This window comes from Drosophila serrata, unplaced genomic scaffold (genome assembly GCF_035046125.1).
Source record: "Drosophila serrata isolate PLE 108 unplaced genomic scaffold, ASM3504612v1 contig_302, whole genome shotgun sequence".
NCBI lineage: Eukaryota > Metazoa > Arthropoda > Insecta > Diptera > Drosophilidae > Drosophila > Drosophila serrata.
This window is the reverse complement of record NW_028257200.1, coordinates 1586023-1610441: the sequence shown is the minus strand read 5'-3', so window position 1 is coordinate 1610441 and position 24419 is coordinate 1586023. Positions and strand designations below refer to the sequence as shown.

General features: G+C 38.0%; 2 protein-coding genes and 1 long non-coding RNA gene across 6 annotated transcripts in view; 2 read left to right on the top strand and 1 right to left on the bottom strand.

Moving 5' to 3' along the window:
- Lim3 (Lim3 homeobox protein) overlaps positions 1 to 17338 on the top strand; it is a 35902-nt gene extending 18564 nt beyond the window's left edge. For 2 of the 3 annotated variants that reach the window (XM_086837128.1, XM_086837127.1), the window contains exons 3-8: positions 14422 to 14596; positions 14705 to 14907; positions 14976 to 15168; positions 15234 to 15385; positions 15938 to 16132; positions 16187 to 17338. In XM_086837128.1, the coding sequence (XP_086693254.1) occupies positions 14422 to 14596; positions 14705 to 14907; positions 14976 to 15168; positions 15234 to 15385; positions 15938 to 16132; positions 16187 to 16512 (1244 nt within the window). In that variant the 3' untranslated portion in view covers positions 16513 to 17338. Of the gene's footprint in view, positions 1 to 11330; positions 12820 to 14421; positions 14597 to 14704; positions 14908 to 14975; positions 15169 to 15233; positions 15386 to 15937; positions 16133 to 16186 lie in introns of those variants that run through there. The other variant, XM_020947473.2, reaches the window with a different exon arrangement.
- On the bottom strand, positions 1085 to 13609 carry LOC147643020 (uncharacterized). 2 transcript variants are annotated; one of them, XR_015272659.1, is made up of 2 exons: positions 12684 to 13609; positions 1085 to 10186 (listed from the first exon to the last, which is right to left on the bottom strand). It is a non-coding gene; the product is annotated as an uncharacterized LOC147643020 (long non-coding RNA). The 2 variants fall into 2 exon arrangements; XR_015272660.1 differs by having other exon boundaries at positions 1085 to 10153.
- Positions 17339 to 17595: 257 nt separating the features above from the next.
- Positions 17596 to 19506, top strand: LOC110181430 (apoptosis-inducing factor 3). Its single transcript, XM_020949173.2, has one exon. It carries the CDS (start codon positions 17604 to 17606, stop codon positions 19233 to 19235), a length of 1632 nt encoding a protein of 543 aa, XP_020804832.2. The 5' UTR covers positions 17596 to 17603; the 3' UTR covers positions 19236 to 19506.
- The last annotated feature ends 4913 nt before the right edge of the window (positions 19507 to 24419 follow it).

The window sequence follows — 24419 nt, the reverse complement described above, 5'->3', positions numbered from 1 at the left end:
CAAACACTACTTTTGTGTAAAATATATTAAATAGATCTTTATTTAACTAGTTTCTTAGTTTTCTATTCTTAAACACTTCAAACGCTTATTTACAGCTTAAAACCATTTTCTTTTATCATTAAAATATGAATAAAAAGTAATAGCTTTTTAAGGCATTCAATGTGAAGCTGTAAAAAGTGAAATGTTCTTTAAATTTCGGTCGAAATTGAATCCACAGTCCCAATATTTCCACACTGCTCGACACACAGATTTTAGCTCCATCCTTCACATCCACACAAGCGCACAAACACCATCGCACCCGCAGGATGTGCACACAGTTTCCATTCCTGGTCCCTTTATAAATATGGCGACGTCCATTTTTGTGGCTGATAATTCAACAACACAGCAGGCGGGTAGGCAGGCAGGAAGGCAGGGAGGCTGGAAAGCAGAAATAGCTCTTTGCTCCCCTTGCTCCATGGCTTTGGTCATGGAGTTACTCCATCCTCCCCCACGTAGAGCGTAGCCAACCATTTTCTGCGCCATCTTGGCTTCATCAAACGCACACAAAAGACCATAAAGGCAAAGCCAAGATAATGGCTGCACAGAACAGTACGGAACGTTGGAGTAGAGCTCTCGGGGCAGGCAAATAAAATGGGCACCGAAACGAAGTCGTTAGAGCAGACCAACGGAGCAGCATCCCATCCACCTAACCTCCAACAATGCTGGGGTCTGGGGTAGAGACCCAACCCATGGAATCATAGAATCCCACCCACACCTAGGACGTTTTGTGCCAGCTTCAAAGGAGGAAATCACCCCAAGTGTGTATTTTTATAGAGACCGCAATAAACCTTTTTCTTCTGCCATTTCCACTGTTGCTCCCACTTTTGGCTCTGGTTCCATTTCAGTTTGAAACCAAAATACACTTGGAAAAGATGCAAGTGAGTTTTAAACTAGATTTGAGGTGATCTAGAATATTGTAAGGATAAATATGTTAATTTCCCTTTAAAAATATAAAAGGATTTCTATAAATTAGGCATAACTTGTTATAAGGGCGATTCTAATGAAAGAAGCTAATGGGAACCCCGAGTCTAGGATTAATTTCAGATTTAATATCAGATTATCTTTAATGTTAATTTCTCTTGTTATATTAATATTGATTCAAGTGTACAAAGTGGTTGTGGTGGTTCCACATCATCCCCAAGGTCCCGGCAGCTTGATGAAGTTGCAGTTGAGACACAATACAGACTGGACCAAGACTACGAGTGGCGGTTGTCCATAAACATAAAGGCGGCTCAACGAGGCGAAGGCGAACCCGATTGATGATGGGTCCCAGAGTCCTGGGGAGAGCACTCAAAATTCGAAAGCAAGGACCCGGCCATGTCTTTTCCCCCAGCCGACATTGGACATGGGCTTGGCATGTCGTCGTTGTCGCCTATTCCTATTCCTATATCCAACTATTTTCTTTATTTTTTTATTCTCGCTCCGTAAACCTTTTTTTTGTGACGTTTTATAGCTACGGTCAAGGGTGCCGGTCGGTGGTCGCTTGGACAGCTTGCAGCTCGGACTTGACGCTTCAATGGCTGCCAACGAGAGCGCACGCCTTTTGTTTGCTAACAAAAAAATAACAAAAAACATAAAAAAGAACAGAATATCAGCTAGAGAACAAAATGCTTTTTGCAAAGTAGCCGAAAGCCAAGCGTGCTACAAAAAGAAATGAATAGGAAAAAAAGAGAACCTGGAACAAGAATGAAAAATACGGAAAATAGGAAAATGTGTGCGGCGAGTGGATCCCATTGTTTAATGGCCGTCAGATGGAATGTGCGCCATAAATTGAAAAGTTATTGTGTTCCACGGCCCGCAGAGCTGCCTGCCACGCCCTCTTCTCTGGCAACGGAACCACCTCCCTCCTTCACTTCCTGCCCAAAAGCTCCTGCTATCCTCGTTCCAATTGTCCTGACAAGCAGTTTTTGTGTTAAAATTGTTGAACCAACATATTTGACAGTTAATTTTTGGTTAAAGCAAGAAATTCTTCTGAATGCCGTTTTGTGGGTTTTTTTCGTTTTTGTTCCGAGTGCGATTGAGGCATTTATTTTTTAAATAAGGATTCGTAATGACTTTTGACTTTATAGCCGTCAATATGAGTTAACCTTTGGTATCATATTTTTAATTGTGAACTCCATGGTAGTTCCACATAAATAATCAACTTTAAAAAGGTTCCAGCAAGTTTAATTCATTGTTTTCCTTAAATGAGTGTGAATAAAATAAAACAAAAAGATTATAATACAAAAGAATCCTTCTGAAAACCAAAATTAACAAATTGCATAAATGCTAAAGACAAAACCCTAACAAGCCCAAGTCTTTCCCGGTATCCTTTCCATAATGGCTTAAGAGCAGGTATATAAAACAAATGCATAAAGTAAATTATAATAGACATAATAAAAAACGTGCTGAAAGCCAAGGCAAACATGTCGCAGCGCTTTGTTGCCAATTACTTTGAATGCCCACGGCCCAAAAGAATGGCGATGGGGAAATTGGGGGCAAGGCCGTAAGTGCTCACGGCCCGGAATTAAAAGCAAACGCATTAAAAGGTGCCCAAAAAGACTTTCACCTTGGCAAATGGCGACAAAACAGGCGACAAAATGGCCCAGCTGCAGATGGTCTCGCTTTGCTCCTGTCCCAGCTCTCGGGGGTCTGGGTTCTTCTCTTCCCGTGACTTAATATTGCATGAGCTGATGGTGGCTCTTGGCTGGTAGCCGGTAACCGGTAACCGGAGAGCATTGCGACCACACGACACCGGCAACATTTTTAATTATGAAACACTAAAAGTGGCAAAGCCAAAGTGCAACACGCCGTCGGTTGAGGCATGGCACGCGCTAATGGAGGGGAGTCCGGATACTGGATTCCGGAACGGTTACAATGCCACTCGGAGTTGGTGGGGTGAAGTCAGAGTGGATCCGGTGGAGCGGCGGGCGGAGGCCATTGCTATTAACTTAAACGCCTCTTTGCCGGTTAATGGAAATGAACCTGGTAGTTGCTGCAGAGACTGGCAGTTATATGGTTAAGACACCGTTGGGGTGCCAAGCACACGCACTTCAGGTGCACAGAGGGAAAAAGATGGGATACTTGGAATCAAATGTTGGTATTTAAATTTGATTTGTTTGATCTGTATTTTATGGGAAGAATTAATTTTAGATTAATTTAATACATTTTTATAGACTTAAGTTGACTCTTTCCTTTACACAACTTAATTATTTCCTGTGCATTTTGTGTTAACATGGAGACGACCCATCCCGTCCTGCGGATTGAGTTACCTTTTCCACCTTAATAGCAGGCACGTGTGAGCCGCTTTTAACTTGGCTAACAAGTCAAGTGCGTGGCTCGCACCTACGATTTCCAGCCCTGTTCATTTCAGCTAAACATCATCGTGAAAAGTTGAAGGGAAACTTAAGTCGCGCCTAAGCCGCACGCGCTTAAGCGGAGTTTCCACGCGGCTAGAATTTCCATATGTCGATGATAACTAGCCAGGAGTTGGGTTGGGCCTTAACCCAGTCGCGTGGCCTGTACGATGAGTCCACTTAGCAAGTTGAGGGTTGCTCGTTGACTCATCTCTGGTTACCAGAGGTCTGAAGTATCTTTTCTTTTTTATTGCTGCGCTATCGATGGCTGAGCCAGGTTCCAACCCTCGCTCCCTCCGGGTTAAGTGATTCCCATCTCGGGGCAGACACATGCAACAGTTTTGAGCGGTACTGGAAACGCTCCGAGTTTGAGGCACTTCCTCGGGGGTTGCTGGGAAAATTGATTAAGGTCATTATGCAGTTGGGTAGACGGCTTTCGGACCGACTGACACTTAATCCCAGCGGCATAATCAGCAACATATTGCAGCAAAAAAGCTTCGCCATGAAAAGTGGCAAGTTTTTGTTTTCACCGAAATTTTTAGCACCCTTGTGTGGAGAGGGCTGCGAAAGGTTAAGCACCAAAGCCGTTCTTTTTATGACTTACCCATTTTAGTTTCACAATAAACTTGCCCGCCTGTCTTCACCTGGCTAGGGAGTTAGAGGAGTGTCCTGGAAACCAGTTTTCCATTGGACTGGGCGCTCCCTTTTGCCGGAAACCGGATTATTCATGAGGTCAGTGGGCGGCCAGTGGGAGCTGTGTGTGTGTGGTGTGTGTATCAAGCGTGGAAAGAAGAAGGACCAGGAGCATTCGAATATCTAGAGAGCACTCATTGCTGACAGGCGACATAAATGACCGTAGCAACAAGTGCCGACAAACCAAAAACCTGTCCAATTTCCTACCACGAACCAAAACCCGAGCACAACCCTAGTACGCCCCTTAAATGCTGCAAATGTTTTTATTACATTAAAAGCATTAACATTAACGGTATGTAGAGCAAAGTACCCCCGGGTAACCAGTCCAGAATTTATCGGGGTAATGTTCAACCATCGCCAATATGTCATCAATGCGAGGCAAGGACACGAGAGCCGAACTGCTACGCTTTGTTAACACCCAACAACTCCGGGGGGTGGCATGTCCTTTGGCAGAACAGCAATGAATATATATTCTGTTTTTCGGATATAACCTCTTATTCGGGGTCTGTGCAAACAAACAGGGGGATTTTGTCATAAACGAGAGCTCAACGGCGGTCGGCTCGGAAATTCCTTTCTTATTTGTGCATTCGAATCAGGATTAAGGAGTGGGTTGAACACTAGTTCGGAGTCTTGACAAGTTAGAATGGATGTTTAATTAAATTATAGATTTTATTCTATATAAGATGTTATCCATTTTTTATATTTTAACTAAGCCAAGTATTAAGAGTCTTTTGCTCTTAATATTTCCTTGAAAATTAATCCCAAAGATATATAACTTTTCGACCGAAATTCACCTAAAAATCTTGAAAGCAAACCCTGAAGTATTTATTCATGTTGAAATTCATACATATTTATTAATAAAAATAGTTATTATTGAAAAAAAAAAAGCTCAAAACATTCATTGGAAAACATTTCTTCGATTGTGCGTTCTCACAGTTAAAATTTTCCATTTAAATATGTATCAAACTTTACTATATGTTCTATATAGTAATGATCTCTATAGTCATTTCTTTATATTATCCCTATTTGCAATGTTTTTTTTTATTTTCTAGTCCTGCCCACTGTGCCAATTCCCTTGCTGTTCCATCCACTGAGAACTTGACTTTGTCAATGAGGCAGCTCTGTCAGGATCCGAAGTCAGTCTCAATTCGTGCCTGGGCTGGTCCTTTGTCCGCCACCCTTCGTTTCGTTTCGTTTCGTCCTTATTTAACTTTGTCGATTTGATTTCGTTAGGGCGATAGCAACAACAACATCAACAAGGATAAGGAGCGTGAGGCAGCGTTGGAGGAAAACGGCAACACCCTTGAACAAGAGCGTTTTCCTTTCGCGCTGTGCTGGTGCTGGTGATGTTTCCATTTGTACAAAATAGAGCACTTAACGGGGAAACTGCAAACAAATTATTGCACTTGCTGTCACCAGAGAGTGACTCTGACTCCCCTCTTGCTCTGTGTGTGTGTGTGTGTGAGTGCCCCGCCCACTGGCACAGTCACATCCGCATCCGCATCCGCTTCCTCCGCCTCCGCCTCCGACCCCGGACAATATCCATCCATATCCATTGCTGGCGCTGCATACACTTAAAGGATTACAAGCGGATCTGTCGCTTGTTTGCCGCTAAATGGACGCATTTACCCGCCGCCAAAGGAATTAAGGAGCGGGAGGAGTGCCCAGTGGGCGGTTGGGCGGATGTACACACAATAGCCGGCGCTTTTTATGGCCAATGAATAGATGAATGAATGCATGACAAACTGACTGGTTGACGGACTGGCTCACTGACTAAATGAGTGCGGCTGCGGATGCGAATGCGAATGCGGAGGCTAAGGCGATGTTACTTAATGGATTTGGTTAAGTGCTGCATTGACATTTTGATAAATGCTTTGGAACAGATGCGTTGCCAGTCGCGTTTCAAGGAGCCCCGGGAAAGCTTAAAAGGGGGCGTTGCCATCGTGCCGCGCCCATCTCCTTTTGTCCATTGGACACCGTCTCTGCCTTATGATAAATAGTTTTTCGCCTGGCAGCCCAAGGAAAAGTCACCCCCAACCAGGGACTAGGCTTCATTTTTTTCTTCAGACAAATCCATTGACCGGAAAATTGTTCTCGTGGGGGGAAGAGTTATTTACCATAGTTTTCTAGTATATATTCAATTTTGTTGTGGTAGGAACTTGAGTGAATTTGGGACATTCTTGACATAAACACATGATTTGAATTTGTAATATCAATAACTGGTAATGAAAACAAATAAATAAATCAATGCCAAGGAGAGTATGGAAAATACTGTGACAACTTAGAAGTTAGTAGTATAATAATAACTTTGTTACAAACATCATTTTTAAATATGTTTAATTAATTTCTATTCATTTTATTTAGCATAATCCTCCGATTTAATTCCTTAATTTACCTTTAATTGAATGTTTTCATGGTTATTTACCCAAAGTACCTTGAAGCTTAATAAAGTAAAACTCTTTTCAAGGATTCCACATAGCGACATCAAAAATGACTCCTCTTTGTAACTTCACTAACTTTTGTAACTTTTTAATGGCCTCTCTTGTCCAAGTTCCCTTTTATTTTTTGAATCCACAGACAAAGCACTCATCGCCCTGACCCAAATCAACCCTGACCAAAGTTAAGTGTCAATTTTTTTGTACATTGTTTACCCTCAAATGGCAAAACTTTTTGTTTCGTAATTTTATTTTCGAGTGCCTCCTAATTAGATAATATGCGGCTGTCGCGACGTTCGTGTCCTTTTCGCCTGGAAAATCGAGTCCTGCCAGATGACGCCGGGCTTTCCTCCATGCAAAGTGACGACGCGTGCTTATAGCTAAAGCCAAACCCATTCCAACCTGTTTTTTTGTAACGCAGTTCGAATAATATACTCTTAAGTTGGTATAAAATACATTTCTTTTAAGGCTATTGGTGTCTCTCTTAAATTTTGTCGAACAGAAAAGTCCTTGAGAAAAGTTACAGAGACTCATAATATCCTGTTAATTTTTTTTATCGACTCGATAAAAGTATATGGTAAAAAGTAAATGGCAACTGAAGAAAAGACAACACATCCTTTTAGGAATGTTTGGATTATTGGATTAACATGTTTTTAGTAAATATGTAGTAATTATTTCTGTGTTAACTAATTTATGTTAAGACTTTTAGTTTAAACCGGTCTTACGTAGTTTGACTCTTCTCCTAGTAAATTCCATAGAAGAGTATGTTGAAAAACGTTAAGTAAAAAAAAGGGAAAAGCCAAAAAGGCAGGCGCATAAAAAGGACGACGCCACCACGAACAATTTGAATCCTAATGGATGCGTGCGCCGCGCCAAACGACTGGCACGCACGCGATGAAGGCACAGCTGGCGGGGAATGGCTCGGTGTCCTGGTGTCCTGGTGTCCCGGCCTGCTTTTTTTTTCTTGGCCCCGGACTGTGGCGGAGGTGTAAAGTTCACGTGTGGCCACTTACCCATCCCACGTTGCGATGCCGTTTTATTAATGCTTTTGGAGTGCTTTCAATATTTTATCGTGCATTTTGCTCTATGACTTGGGTCTGTTCGGTGTTTCCTGGCAGGACGATATCCATCGGTTCTGGTCGTTCCCTGCCTTTTTTTTTACCCCTTTCGGAGTGCATCGGTCGTTGCGTAATAACTTTTAGTTGGTCACTTTGCGGAGGGTAGTAGTAGTAGTAGCCTTCCAGGGGGGGCACATAAATAGTTGCCCAACACCCTCCCACACTTCCACTATTCCGCTATTATGATTATGACTTTGAGCTGCGCACTCTTTATCTAAATGGGTCTTTTGTTTGTCATGCGCGGGGTCTAATGGATGGACGAGGTGAAGCTATATCAACCTTGAGTGCGGTCCTCGCACGTTGATTACGGTCATTTGCTGTTTGGAGCTCTCGAGCTGCAATTGGTGAGCACTCGCACCTCCTCCTGCCTATGGGGCGTGGGCGGAGGGGCTCAATTAAGTTGTCAATCCAATTACTGCCGAATGATCCGAACAGATGTCAGCACTGGCCAGGAATCGATCTAGGAATCGAGCTAGGCAAATGGGGATAATGGAATTTTGGGGGAGGTTTATTTGCTACTATTTAAGTTGCTTACGTTTGTATTAATAGTTTGTCAGGAGAACTTTGCTTGGGTTATTAATTCTGGTTATTATAAAAATATAAAATCAAATAGTAAATATGCTAATTTAAATGTGAACATTTTTACACTTCAAAATATTATTAATACTGATCCTTATATTTTTATCACACTCAGAATAGAATCTAATACCTTGAAAAAACATTTTAAGAAACTATAAGTACTTTTTCCCACTGCAACTGGACGCATATGGTCCACAAGCTTGTATTGAGAGCTAAACTAAATTTGTGTATTTGTATATAAACTAAACCGAATAATACCAAATGCTAAGCTTCAGAGATATAGAGTACTAGCAATGCTTTCAAGTTTGAATGTCGAGGCAACACGACAAGCTAAAATCGCTAAGGGATTTTAAGCCAACATATTGCAGGCCAAGGGTACATTTTCAAATAGAATATGTAAACTTACCGTACATTTAAAAACACGAGCTTAGTAATTTTTAAAGTATTTATTAAAATACATTCCTTGGCTATTTATACCCTAGTTTGGAAATTTGTTAAGTTTAATCAACTTCGACCCTATAAATCATATATATTTTTGATCAGCACCAACAGCCAAGTTTAACTAGCCATGTCCAGTCAAAAAATTAATTTTTGAGTTACATCGTTAAAATTTTCAAAAACCGACAAAAATTGATTTTTCTTAAACTTTAAATTAATGCAGATTAATGCAGATTTATTAACCTAATAAAAACTTGCATAAAAAACGTTTCCGAATCAAAATTAAGACTTTTTTGGCTTATTTATTATTTTTTGAAATTTTAATTGTCGTAAAAATTAACATTTAAAAATATTTATAAATATCGGTTAAAAGAATACAAATATTTTAAGCTTAATTCTGATAGGCTTCCCATTTGATCCTATAATTCAACTGAAAACTGCTAGGCTATATTTACTTCGGCTTTCCGAGATTAGTTTCATTTCTAGTTAATGTTAATTTATTTATCATTGGTTTTAAATTTGATTCCTATATCCTTTTTGATATTAAAATACGCAACTTAAGCTTTAAAGAAAGTGTGAAAATGTAAGTCTTATTATCTTTAAGCATAAAGTTAAATGAATAATACCTAAACTTATCTTGTTTGGCATATGTCATGTCTTTTGTACAATCCCTTAGTCTGTAAACTCTAATTTGGCCATGCTTATTGCTTAGTTTTCTCGCCTTAATCTTGATAAAATGTTAAAAAAAAACTTGAATATTAAAATGAAACATTCATGAATATGATTTTCAAAATTTAAAACTTATTAAATGAAATTAAAGTCATATATACCATAATAAACCTTATTTAATTGAAGACATCATCACCGGAGCAGTCCACCTTTACCTCCGTTACGATTAAACAACAAGCTCGGACGAAGGTGGAGGTGCGTGTCCGTTTGGACCTCATTTCTGGTCGCATGCATCCTTGAGCATCCTGTCTCTGTCTCTGCATGCTTAATACCTGCCGTTATCCCAGCCAGATCGAGGGTGTATGCCATGTCTGCATGAAAAATAGCTGCTTTCGAGCTCTGTGAGACGTAATCCCAGCTTTGGCTGCCTTTTGCCCGTTGCCAACATATTTAAGCTCCACTCCAGAGTACGGGTCCTGTTGTCCTGCTGCCCAGATAATGCTTAGCGACACACTCCCTCCAATGTACGAATATATACACAAATATATATATATGTATACTATATGATTGTGCATATAGCTGTCTGCCTGCCTGCGTATCGCTCAATTTGCCTTCGATTGCGGAGCCGCCATTTTACCCATGGCAGCCATTCAAAAAAATCCCCATTTTCTTTTCGCTCTTTTTGTTGCCTGGGGGCCATTGTGAATCTTGTTGTCGATTCTGACAACGTCGCTGCCGGCTATGAATTTGGCTTGGTTTTCTTTCAACTTGAAAAACACAATTGTGTGTGCCTCCAGTTCCTTGGGTTGTTTTCAATTTGGTTTTTGCGAAAGCCCGCAGAAGTAGACTACAAATATGCGCAAAAATATAATGCTGGCATCTGGAATAAATTACACAGTACTTGGAATAAGGACAGAAAATAAGATGGATAATCGATTTTACCTCCTTTTATTTATGCATGAATAATCTAAATAATATGTTTTGTTTAAAAGAACTCGTCAAAGGCTAAGCTTTCTAAACACATACAGAAAACGAATAACCTAATTGTAAAATTAAAGAACATACATTTTAGTAAATGTGATGTAAATCAGACAGATTTATTTTTCCTTTTAACATTTTCCTGATTAAAAATATATACCTCAATTTACGTGTATTATCTCTGTTCTGAGCAGACCGCAACCTTAAAACCCTACATAACTTTAAACAAAAATACAAAAAAATAGAGATATTTCAGCCAGCCTGTCAAGTCAAATTACAAAGAAGAGACTTTAAAAGCCCAAAAGTCCGCACTCCGGATGTCGAATGCGAGGGTGTGTGTAGATGCTCTGAGTGTGTCGAGTGTGTGTGTCTGTGTGTAGGTGGCGGTCCTTTGGCTACGCACATTCTGGCTTTTGGAAAATGGCCGAAACCAAGAAGCCCGAGAGCACCGACCACTTGGCAGCTCATAAGTGTGCGTCTTGCTTCTCCAAACCAACTGACGGACGCCCCAAAAGCGTTTTTGGGGTGTAGGTGCACTGAGAGAAAAATTATAGAATAATAGTAGAACAGTATACCTAGAAACTATAGATATTTTAACAGTTACAAAATGTTCAAAAGTTTAGAACCGACAGATTGAAATATGTGTTTTAGCATAAAAATGAAATTAGAAAAAGATTTTAGAGAAGATAGTTTCATAAAATGTATTCCAATAATGAATTTTATTAGAAAACAATATGTAAAATATTACATTTTAGCATTATTTTGTTTAACCTGATTCGAAAATATGCTAATTTTAACTATATAATGTTCGTGTTCATGTGTTTTAATTTTATTGAATGCAGAGTTAACATTAGTTACAGAATTTTTACTAAAATCTTTATACCCCTGTATTTATTTCTGAAATAAATGAATATTTGACAACTCTCCAGACCCTGAAATATTTCTGAAATATTTTGTCACCTAACAAACATAATAAGTCTAAAATTGTTATAAAATTTAATGTATTTAATCCAAAAAAATACAATTACAATTATAAACAATATCAAAGCTTGGAAAAACAGAGAAAAATCGTCTATAAACATATTGTTTCACAACATTTTAAGTTATATTACAGCTTATATTGCAACAGCTTAATAATTTGTAATTTATTGCAAATATATTTTCGATACCATTTCTCTGAGTGGGCGGGGTGCAGGGCAGGTCTTGCTTTGGATCAGCCGGTCGGACCGAGTCACTCAGTCAGCAATTTAACGGCTTTAAGGTCATTTTCACAGTTACGAAACAATGGCACAACAATAAGCAATGGCAGCCAAGTGCATAAGCACACACACACACGCTGCCATAGCTGCAAACATGCATGTGAGCATGTGTGTATGTGTGTATGGATGTAGTTGTGGCCAGGATATGAGAGGAAAGAAGCAGAGGCGGTTGGAGAACTGCAGCGCAGAACAATACAAATACAAATATATATACATATATATATTTATGGGTATTTTTAGTACACTCCGGTTCAAAACGAGAGAGCGGAATGATAGACCAACGCCGAGTGCGAGTGGGAAGGAGTGACAGAGAGCGATAGCTAGAGAGAGAAAGCGGAGAGTGTGCGATAAAGAGGGAGGGAAAAAAGCGAAGCTGAAAAGAGCTTTTTCGGGAGACCACTCCCCGAAAACTGCAGGCGACGTCGACGCACACAAAACAACCAATCCCAGGCACAAACACACAAAAAACCCAAAAGAAAACCCCACACACACACACTCGCGAATATGGCAAAGTGTTACAATGCAATTTCCCCGCCGCTATTGTTGGTGTTGTTGTTGGGCGACCAACCCAAACTCGATTGTTGGAAACAAGTAGAAAAAAAAATAATAAAACAACAACGGCCAGCCTGGAAAACTGGCACAGCCGAAAGCAACAACAATTGGCACAGGGTGCAGCAGCTGAATCGGCTTTCCAATTGGAAGTCCACTTGGCTTTCTAAGGGTTGGGTTGTGATTATGTCAGCAGCATGGTGTGCGTGTGTATGTGTGTGTGTGCATGCCACCCCCTTACCACCCGAAGAGCGGCGGCATCGTGTGCCTTTAGTCGTCAGTTGCTTTCCAAGCGTCAAAGTTGCCGCTCGGCTTTTTTTCCGGTCATTCGTGCAGCAAAAATTCTGTGATAACGGTAACAAGCCAACCAACAAAAAAAAAATCCATAAATAATATAAATATGATAAAAAATTAATAAGCAAGAGCGCAATTCGAAAGAAAGAGAATATACCGTTAACACAAAACATCGACGGCCAAATCAAAACCAAAATGTGGATTAAATCAACAAAAATCAAAATGTGAATGGTGCAAAGTGGTGATGGCTGAAAGCTTATTCAAATAAGGTTAAGCGAAACATCGGCATTTACTAACCAAATATCGCGAAGAATCCAACACAGCATGGAACTCCTTAAGCTAATGATGTTCAAGAGTGACTTTCTGTCCAACGGCAAATGTGATGATCGCGTACCGCCAATTAATTTGAGTCAATTGCCAGAGTTTTTGCTGTGTAAGTTGATACTTCCTTTATCTGATCGAAAGGATAATGGTCGGGGAGGGTGGGGGATTTATCATTGGATCATATCCTTGAATCAGCGGTTGTCGGGCAACAAAATAAATGTGATTACAATTAATTTCTGGTTTCATTTTAAGCAAATCTTGCTTAATAATTAAAATCAATTTCAAAATTTTAGGAAACTTGTTAGGAATGTCAAAGGAAATCGAACTTATTAGCATATTCATAAATAGTAATGAGTTTCATTTAGATATTTCAAAAATTTGTACAAACGCAATGAATAAATATAATGTTTATTTGCTTGGGTATTTTTGTAAAGTGTTTCTTTTATATTAAGTATATTAACATTCAAACACTTGACATATTTATTAATATATGGGTTGTTATACTTCAACAATCTAAGTAAGTACTACAAAATGAAAAAAATGTTTTAAAAACTTTCAACATTTGTTCGGGTTAAATGTTATTTACTTTCATTTACAAATTCTTAACTATAAAATGTATTCTCTTTACTTTTTAAACACACTAGCTTTTGTAGGGAGAAGGCACATGTGTTTTAAAATATGCAACGTTTTATAACAAATTGAAGATTCTGTAAAGATATACAAATAGAGTTTAAAAAAATTGTAAATAAGTAAAGAATTGCATTTACAAATACAAATTTATCTACAGATTGTAGACTTTTTATTTTTCTGCACTTTGCTTTAGGTTTTAAAATATGTAACAAAACAGAAATTTGGTTTTACGAATGATATTTTACGTAAATAAAATACATTGTTTACATAATGCACATACTATTTTTTAACTTTTTTACTTTGGCAGTTTGTTTGTTAAGTGTTGCCTACTTTTAGGCAATTGCGGGCAAACGGCATTTCCGGCAAAAAATATATTTGATTGTTAATGGGTTTTCCCATAAAATGATATGTTCTTTATTAATGTCAGTGCTTAAAGTGTGTTTCAATTTAGTTTATTTCCGGGAACAGAACAATGAAAAGCTGAATTTTACATAAGCATTTTCACATTTGGTGTCCTTAGCTCTACATTCCCGAGCCCCGAAAAAAGACATACTTAAGCATACGTAACAGATAGTTGGACAAGTTTATTTAAACAAAGCTTGCTCAGTTCTAAATTGTTAAAATGGTGTGTAATGTATAAATAAAATATAATCTTTTTATGAGTGTATGCAATATAGGTAATTATGCGAAGGGAATTTATAATAATTTTGTTATCCTTTTTGGTAAACCTGAAGAATAAAATGGCCTCAGACATATATTATGTGTTTCATACTTTGCATTCTCAATCTCTAAAATACCTCTCCAAATCCCTTTAGAGTTCACAACGAAAATAAGCTGTTTATATAGTTGCTTTTTAAATAGATGACAAAATCATTTTCAAATTAGGGACAAATAGCTCAATTAATATTTGACTTGATTTGATTCAGTCGGTCCGAAAAATATTGAAAAAGAAAAAACAATAGAAGAAAATGATTGCGAGTCAAATAGGTAAAAAAGAAAGAACCCATCTTGGACTAATGCTGCTACCAATAGAAATACAAGAGGACTTTAATTAATTGAAGTCTATCCTGCCTTCTTACAGCTACGATCCCAAAGTGCGGCGGCTGCCACGAGTTAATCCTGGACCGCTTCATCCTCAAGGTGCTAGAGAGGACGTGGCACGCCAAGTGCCTGCAGTGCAGCGAGTGCCATGGTCAGCTGAATGACAAGTGCTTTGCGAGGAATGGCCAGCTCTTCTGCAAGGAGGACTTCTTCAAGTAAGTAAATTTCTCAAATGCATGGCCAGGCAGACTGGTAGTTAAGCCGGCTTGGTTTAATGAAAAATCTCCTTCCATGTCGTATTTGCCAATGTTTGGGTCGAACAGACGTTACGGTACAAAGTGTTCCGCTTGTGATATGGGCATCCCGCCCACGCAGGTGGTGCGGCGGGCCCAGGACAACGTCTACCATCTGCAGTGCTTCCTGTGCGCCATGTGCTCCCGCACCCTGAACACGGGCGACGAGTTCTACCTGATGGAGGACCGCAAGCTCATATGCAAGCGCGACTACGAGGAGGCCAAGGCAAAAGGTTAGTGGCTTCTTCCCAATTTTCCTCCTTCGATCCTCCTTTAACCTTGAGGTGTTCCCCCATTCCAGGTCTCTATTTGGATGGCTCCTTGGACGGTGATCAGCCGAACAAGCGACCCCGCACCACGATCACCGCCAAGCAGCTGGAGACTCTGAAGACCGCCTACAACAATAGCCCCAAGCCCGCCCGCCATGTACGTGAGCAGCTCTCGCAGGACACCGGCCTGGACATGCGTGTGGTGCAGGTCTGGTTCCAGAACAGGTGAGTCGCCTGCCTTGGCAACGTTCTTTTCATTGTGCTAATTAAGACTGGACTTTTCAATACAGGCGGGCCAAGGAGAAACGACTGAAAAAGGACGCTGGCCGCACGCGTTGGAGCCAGTACTTCCGCTCGATGAAGGGCAACTGCTCGCCACGCACCGACAAATTCCTTGACAAAGATGAGCTGAAGGTGGACTATGACAGTTTCAGTCATCATGGTAAGTTTTTGATCCCTATTAAGTTTGGAGTAAGAGAAAAATTAGCAATTCAAACGAAGTTCTTGGTTCCCTTTAAAAATTTTTAATTTAAAATTAAAGTTGTGCAATGCATTGTAAAACAGTTTCTTGGATTTTTAAATTTTCTACTCCTTTCTATTTATTATAGTTTTTAATTAACATTATTTTATTCGTTCGGCCTACTTTTCTTTGCTTTTCATGATAAGGAACATTATAAGAAGTGTCAGTAGCCTATTTAACCCCAAAGACTACAGTAAATTATAATAACTTAAACTATAAATAAGAGCACCCGAAGTCCTTTGAAGCTTCCGGAATTTACGTGGGACATTTCCTTACCTTTCAGTCTACTCAGTCTAAATCAGTTTAATAAGTTATATATTAATATCGTATAATTTTATTATTATAGTATAATATAATATTAGTATACTGATCCTCTATCTTTAAGAACGTCTTTTAACTTTGTTCCTTCATGACAAACTCTTATCCTTAGTGCATACAAATAAAGCTAACTAACTTTATGTTCTCTCTTCACAGATCTAAGCAACGACAGCTACAGTACCGTCAATTTGGGTCTGGATGAGGGCGCCTCGCCACATAGCATTCGCGGTTCCTACATGCACGGCAGCTCCAGTCCATCGCAGTATCCGCCGAGCAGCCGCTCGCCGCCGCCAGTTGGCCAGGGTCACACTTTTGGATCCTATCCGGATAACATTGTGTACACCAATATAGGTAAGTTTAGTCCGGGTAAAAGTTGATGCAAGATAATAGTGTTTATAATCTCAGATCATGCTGTGGCCTCCAATCTGCATGCCAGCAAGTCGCACCATCGCCTGCATAGTAGCAACAATGTCTCGGATCTGAGCAACGACTCCAGTCCCGATCAGGGTTATCCCGATTTTCCGCCCAGTCCGGATTCCTGGCTCGGTGATTCCGGTAGTACCAACAATACCAGCGCTAATAATAACAATATCACCAATAATGCGAACAACAGCAGCAGCAGCAACAACAACAACAATAGCAGCAGTGCGGGCGGAGGCGGTGGAGGAAGTGGCACTGTGAGCCTTAATGCCGCCGCACCCAATGCTTCAGCGGCAGGCGTACATTACTGATACTCAAATCTGCTTTTGCGTTACTTCGAGATGCAATCGCGTAGTCTGCTGCTGGCGGCATCTGCTGCACAGCAGCAGCAGCAGCAACATCAGCAACATTCGTCGCATCTGTAGCAGCGACGCCATCTTGAAAGCTTGCGGCAGCTATAGCAAAGCTTAACCTTTGAGACATGTGGCAATGCTGCAAACACACACACACACACAAAACACCCCCTATCGTTTAGGTAATAAGCGTTTTTTGTTTATTTTTAGTGAGAAGATACCCCCCCCCCCCAAAAAAAAAAACACAATTTGCTCAAAATCCTTGATTTTTACTTCGGTAGCTTGAGATATATATACACCCGACACGGCTTGAATGTTACTATCTTTGAACGATATAAACATCACTATCATTTACATTTGTATCCCCTATACTTTAATGTAAATATTGTATATTTGTGTATAGTGAATGGAAACTAAAACTGAATTTTAAATTAATTTAAGTCTGTATAGCGTAAAACAAATGCGGGATAAACGAGAGCACAACATTGGTTAAGCCCTTGCCCAAAAAAAAAAACAAAACAAAACCAAAAAAAAAAAACATGAAAACCAAAAAACCAGTTATTTATTGCTTTATATAGGAATACAACCAAATTGCATAGGAGAAATATCAATTACGAAAACGTGATGTCGTATTTATATCTAACGAAAAACCAAAAAAATATTTCAACCAAATAGAAATGTCAGTAATGAAGCAACTACGTAAAATGATAAAACGAAATGCGATGAAATAAATTACTATTTGACACATAAGAATAAAAGACAACAACAAATTGTTAACCAGAAATGTTTATTTATTTTCTTATCGAAGCGTTGACTTTACTTGATTGCAAGTTTTAATTTTAACTTTAAATATATATTCTTTAATACCTTCTTTTTCAGATTTCAGTTTTCACTGAAGTGGTAGCAAAATGTATAGAAAAATGAAAATTGATATATCATACTGTGTGCGAAAGTCGAAAGCATCATATATACCAAGCATCCGAAAGCAACACATATACCAAGCCGTATCTGTTAGTCATAAAGAATTCTATAACTATTTTAAGTAAAACATGTCGTCTTCTTCGGATGAAAATGACTATACAGATCCAGTGGCCGTGTGTCACATTTCCGAGTTGCGGAATTCCGAAATGAGGGAAGTGGACTTCGATGGTGATACTCGCGTGCTCCTGGTCAACCAAAATGGTCACTTGCGGGCGCTCGGCGCAAGTTGTCCGCATCGTGGAGCTCCCCTATACAAAGGAGTTCTCTCCAGTGGCCATGTGCGATGTCCCTGGCACGGTGCCTGCTTCGACCTAGAGACAGGTGACATAGAGGACTTTCCCGGCCTGGACTCGCTGCCCTGTCACCGAGTCACCGTTGACTCCCAGGGACAAGTGCTAGTGCGCGCCAAGCGATCTGAATTGGGTAAGAAATCCAGGATCAAAGAGATGGTAGGGCGTAATTTTTGGGATCAAAGTTGCTTTGTCGTGGTTGGAGGCGGACCCTCGGGAGCGGTCTGCGTGGAGACCCTGCGGCAAGAGGGCTTCACCGGCCGTATAATCCTTGTCTGCCAGGAGAGACACCTGCCCTACAATCGTGTAGAAATCATGAGCTCCCGAGCCAAGAGCATGGATCATTTGTGTTTTCGTGACGCAAAGTTTTACCGGGACTACAACATCGAGGTACGTCTGGGGTTCTCCGCCCAGAAGCTAGATACTCGGCGACAAGAGCTGCACTGCAGCAATGGAAGGGTTTTTCAATACGACAAGATCTACCTGGCTACTGGTTACTCCGCTGTAAGACCAGACATATCCGGCGTTGATTTGGAAAATGTGAAAACTATTCGAGATATCTCCGATGCCAGGAGCATCCTTGACATGGTTAACACTAAAACCCACGTGGTCTGCTTGGGATCCAGTTTTATGGCCGTGGAGGCAGCTGCCAATTTGGTCTCTAAGGCGGCCAGTGTAACCCTTGTGGCGCGACAAAATGTTCCATTCAAAAGCAATCTGGGCGAAAAGATTGGACGGAGGATACTTAAGCTTCTGGAGGATAATGGAGTGCATTTGCGCATGAGCAGTGGCATCACCCGCATCCTGGGTTACTCCTTTGGTCAGGTGAAGAAGGTACAGCTGATAGACAAGTCCTGGATACCGTGCGACTTGCTCATTCTAGGTACCGGCTGCAAATGTAATACAGGATTTCTCATTGGCTCCGACGTGGCAGTCAATCCGAATGGCTCCGTGGACGTCAATGACTATTTGGAAACAAACGTTCGGAACGTGTTTGCCGGTGGGGATATCGTCAACGCTCACATCCTTGGTGGACATAAAGATCGGGTGAACATAGGCCACTACGGCTTGGCGCAATACCATGGGCGTGTGGCTGCCATGAACATGTGTGGCCACATCAAGAAGTTGGAAGCGACACCCTTCTTTTATACGGTCATCTTTGGCAAAGCGTTTCGATCCGCGGGTTATGGTTCCTACCAAGAGGTCATCGTCGACGGTAGTCTGGAGGATCTGCAATTCGTTGCCTACTTTGTGAACAAGAAGAATATGGTCACGGCAGTGGCATCCTGTGGCCGGGATCCTATTGTGGCCAAATTCGCGGAACTGATATCACAGGGTAAAGGATTGCGCCGGTGTCAAATCGAAGATTCCAAGAAATGCAACAAATGGCATTCCTTGATAACGCCGTAGAACTAGTACTAGGATAAATATATATTTTAAAATTTAAATATGTGGTTTTTGGTACAACAAATTAAAGCTGTGCACAAGAGCAGTATAACAGTTCGCCTCAAGCTCACATCTATTAAATAAAGCTTGTTTTATATTAACTAAAGCTTTACCTAAGCCCAAAAAAAAAAAAAAAAAAAAAAACGCTTTTTAAGTTCAAAATACTTTGATTTGGAAATGTGAATGTTAAAAGAAATTGAGAATATAAATAAATTGTTGTTAAGTCTCCCCTAAACATTATTTTAAATTAAAACAAATTAAATCAGTAATATTCACACACGGTCTTGACACACTAGCCAAATATATTGCTTCAATTTACAACATCTTAGCCGCATTTTACTTATATAATTTTAGTCAGAAGTTTGCAAAGCAGTGAAAGAGTCATTTCTTTTACTCTCGCCTTTTTCCTCTGTTTCCTCCTCTGTTTATACCTATTTGCAAGGTATAAGTATTAATCAGAAGCTTATAACACGAATTATTAAAATTTAAACACGCAGGATGCAGATTTGTTAGCGCTATAAATATTAGCACAGAACAGTTCTCCGAATTGAAATTAACGCATTTTTGGCTGTTTTTATACCTTTTTGCAGGGTATTATAATTTTTGTCAAAATCTTTTAACAGCATCAACAAACGCAGAATGCAGACTTTATAGCGCTTTAAAATGTAGCACAGAACAGCTTTCCGAATTGAAGTTAAGTTCCGAATTGAAGTTATTTTTGTCTTTATTATGATGTTTGCAAAACACTGATTATTTTAAAAAATTGCCCGTTTTTATACCAATTTGCAAAGTATTGGTATAAATCAGAAGCTTATTACACAATGAAGGAATGATTTCCGACCCTATAAATCATATATATTCTTGATCAGAATGAACAGCTGAACCGATCTAGCCATGTCTTGTGGGAAAATAAAGTTTTGCATTTTTTCCAAAATTTCAAAAAACGATAAGGGGTTAATTATGATGTTTGAGAAACACTGATTATTTACAAAAATTGGCTGTTTTTATACCTTTTTGCAGGGTATTATAATTTTTGTCAAAATCTTTTAACAGCATCAACAAACGCAGAATGCAGATTTGTTAGCGCTTTAAAATGTAGCACAGAACAGCTTTCCGAATTGAAGTTTATGTATTTTTGTCTTAATTATGATGTTTGCAAAACACTGATTATTTAAAAAAAATTCCGGTTTTTATACCAATTTGCAAAGTATTGGTATAAATCAGAAGCTTATTACACAATGAAGGAATCATTTCCGACCCTATAAATCATATATATTCTTGATCAGAATGAACAGCTGAACCGATCTAGCCATGTCTTGTGGGAAAATAAAGTTTTGCATTTTTTCCAAAATTTCAAAAAAAGATAAGGGGTTACATCGTTAAAATTATTAAAATTCGATAAAAAATTGAATTTTTAAAATTTAAAAACGCAGTATGCAGATTTGTTAGCGCTTTAAAATGTAGCACAGAACAGCTTTCCGAATTGAAGTTAATGTATTTTTGTCTTAATTATGATGTTTGCAAAACACTGATTATTTTAAAAAATTGCCCGTTTTTATACCAATTTGCAAGGTATTGGTATAAACCAGAAGCTTATAACACAATGAAGGAATCATTTCCGACCCTATAAATCATATATATTCTTGATCAGAATGAACAGCTGAACCGATCTAGCCATGTCCTGTGGGAAAATAAAGTTTTGCATTTTTTCCAAAATTTCAAAAAACGATAAGGGGTTACATCGTTAAAATTATCAAAATTCGATAAAAAATTGAATTTTGTAAATTTAAAAACGCTGTATGCAGATTTGTTAGCGCTATAAAAATTAGCACAGAACAGTTTTCCGAATTGAAATTAACGCAGTTTTGGCTTAATTATGATGTTTGAAAAACACAGATTATTTACAAAAATTTGCTGTTTTTATACCTTTTTGCAGGGTATTATAATTTTTGTCAAAATCTTTTAACAGCATCAACAAACGCAGAATGCAGATTTGTTAGCGCTTTAAAATGTAGCACAGAACAGCTTTCCGAATTGAAGTTTATGTATTTTTGTCTTAATTATGATGTTTGCAAAACACTGATTATTTTAAAAAATTGCCGTTTTTATACCAATTTGCAAGGTATTGGTATAAATCAGAAGCTTATAACACAATGAAGGAATGATTTCCGACCCTATAAATTATATATATTCTTGATCAGAATGAACAGCTGAACCGATCTAGCCATGTCTTGTGGGAAAATAAAGTTTTGCACTTTTTCCAAAATTTCAAAAAACGATAAGGGGTTACATCGTTAAAATTATCAAAATTCGATAAAAAATTGAATTTTGTAAATTTAAAAACGCTGTATGCAGATTTGTTAGCGCTATAAAAATTAGCACAGAACAGTTTTCCGAATTGAAATTAACGCAGTTTTGGCTTAATTATGATGTTTGAAAAACACAGATTATTTACAAAAATTTTCTGTTTTTATACCTTTTTGCAGGGTATTATAATTTTTGTCAAAATCTTTTAACAGCATCAACAAACGCAGTATGCAGATTTGCTAGCGCTTTAAAATGTAGCACAGAACAGCTTTCCGAATTGAAGTTAATGTATTTTTGTCTTAATTATGATGTTTGCAAAACACTGATTATTTTAAAAAATTGCCCGTTTTTATACCAATTTGCAAGGTATTGGTATAAATCAGAAGCTTATAACACAATGAAGGAATCATTTCCGACCCTATAAATCATATATATTCTTGATCAGAATGAACAGCTGAACCGATCTAGCTATGTCTTGTGGGAAAATAAAGTTTTGCACTTTTTCCAAAATTTCAAAAAACGATAAGGGGTTACATCGTTAAAATTATCAAAATTCGATAAAAAATTGAATTTTGTAAATTTAAAAACGCTGTATGCAGATTTGTTAGCGCTATAAAAATTAGCACAGAACAGTTTTCCGAATTGAAATTAACGCAGTTTTGGCTTAATTATGATGTTTGAAAAACACAGATTATTTACAAAAATTTGCTGTTTTTATACCTTTTTGCAGGGTATTATAATTTTTGTCAAAATCTTTTAACAGCATCAACAAACGCAGAATGCAGATTTGTTAGCGCTTTAAAATGTAGCACAGAACAGCTTTCCGAATTGAAGTTTATGTATTTTTATCTTAATTATGATGTTTGCAAAACACTGATTATTTTAAAAAATTGCCGTTTTTATACCAATTTGCAAGGTATTAGTAATAACCAGAAGCTTATAGCACAATGAAGGAATCATTTCCGACCCTATAAATCATATATATTCTTGATCAGAATGAACAGCTGAATTGATCTAGCCATGTCTTGTAGAAAAATACATTTTTTAATTTTTCCCCGAATTTAAAAAAAAAAGATAAGGGGTTACATCATTAAAATTTGCAAAATTCGATAAAAAATTGAATTTTTAAAATTTAAAAACGCAGTATGCAGATTTGTTGGCGCTATAAAAATTAGCACAAAACAGTTTTCCGAATTGAAACAAACGCACTTTTTGCTTAATTATGATGGTTGAAAAACACTGATTATTTACAAAAATTGCCTGTTTTTATACCTTTTTGGAGGTTATTATAATTTTTGACAAAATCTTTTAACAGCCGCAACAAACGCAGTATGCAGATTTGTTAGCGCTATAAAAACTAGCACAGAACAGTTTTCCGAATTGAAATTTATGCATTTTTGGCTTAATTATGATGTCTAAAAAACACTGATTATTTTAAAAAATTGCCGGTTTTTATACCTATTTTCAAGGTATTAGTAATAATCAGAAGCTTATAGCACAATGAAGGAATCATTTCCGACCCTATAAATCATATATATTCTTGATCAGAATGAACAGCTGAATTGATCTAGCCATGTCTTGTAGAAAAATACATTTTTTCATTTTTCCCCGAATTTAAAAAAAAGATAAGGGGTTACATCATTAAAATTTGCAAAATTCGATTAAAAATTGAATTTTGTAAATTTAAAAACGCTGTATGCAGATTTGTTAGCGCTATAAAAATTAGCACAGAACAGTTTTCCGAATTGAAATTAACGCAGTTTTGGCTTAATTATGATGTTTGAAAAACACAGATTATTTACAAAAATTTGCTGTTTTTATACCTTTTTGCAGGGTATTATAATTTTTGTCAAACTCTTTTAACAGCATCAACAAACGCAGTATGCAGATTTGTTAGCGCTTTAAAATGTAGCACAGAACAGCTTTCCGAATTGAAGTTAATGTATTTTTGTCTTAATTATGATGTTTGCAAAACACTGATTATTTTAAAAAATTGCCCGTTTTTATACCAATTTGCAAAGTATTGGTATAAATCAGAAGCTTAATACACAATGAAGGAATGATTTCCGACCCTATAAATCATTTATATTCTTGATCAGAATGAACAGCTGAACCGATCTAGCCATGTCTTGTGGGAAAATAAAGTTTTGCATTTTTTCCAAAATTTCAAAAAACGATAAGGGGTTACATCGTTAAAATTATCAAAATTCGATAAAAAATTGAATTTTGTAAATTTAAAAACGCTGTATGCAGATTTGTTAGCGCTATAAAAATTAGCACAGAACAGTTTTCCGAATTGAAATTAACGCAGTTTTGGCTTAATTATGATGTTTGAAAAACACAGATTATTTACAAAAATTTGCTGTTTTTATACCTTTTTGCAGGGTATTATAATTTTTGTCAAAATCTTTTAACAGCATCAACAAATGCAGTATGCAGATTTGTTAGCGCTTTAAAATGTAGCACAGAACAGCTTTCCGAATTTAAGTTTATGTATTTTTGTCAAAATTATGATGTTTGCAAAACACTGATTATTTTAAAAAATTGCCAGTTTTTATACCAATTTGCAAGGTATTGGTATAAATCAGAAGCTTATAACACAATGAAGGAATGATTTCCGACCCTATAAATCATATATATTCTTGATCAGAATGAACAGCTGAACCGATCTAGCCATGTCTTGTGGGAAAATAAAGTTTTGCATTTTTTCCAAAATTTCAAAAAACGATAAGGGGTTACATCGTTAAAATTATCAAAATTCGATAAAAAATTGAATATTGTAAATTTAAAAACGCTGTATGCAGATTTGTTAGCGGTATAAAACATAGCACAGAACAGTTT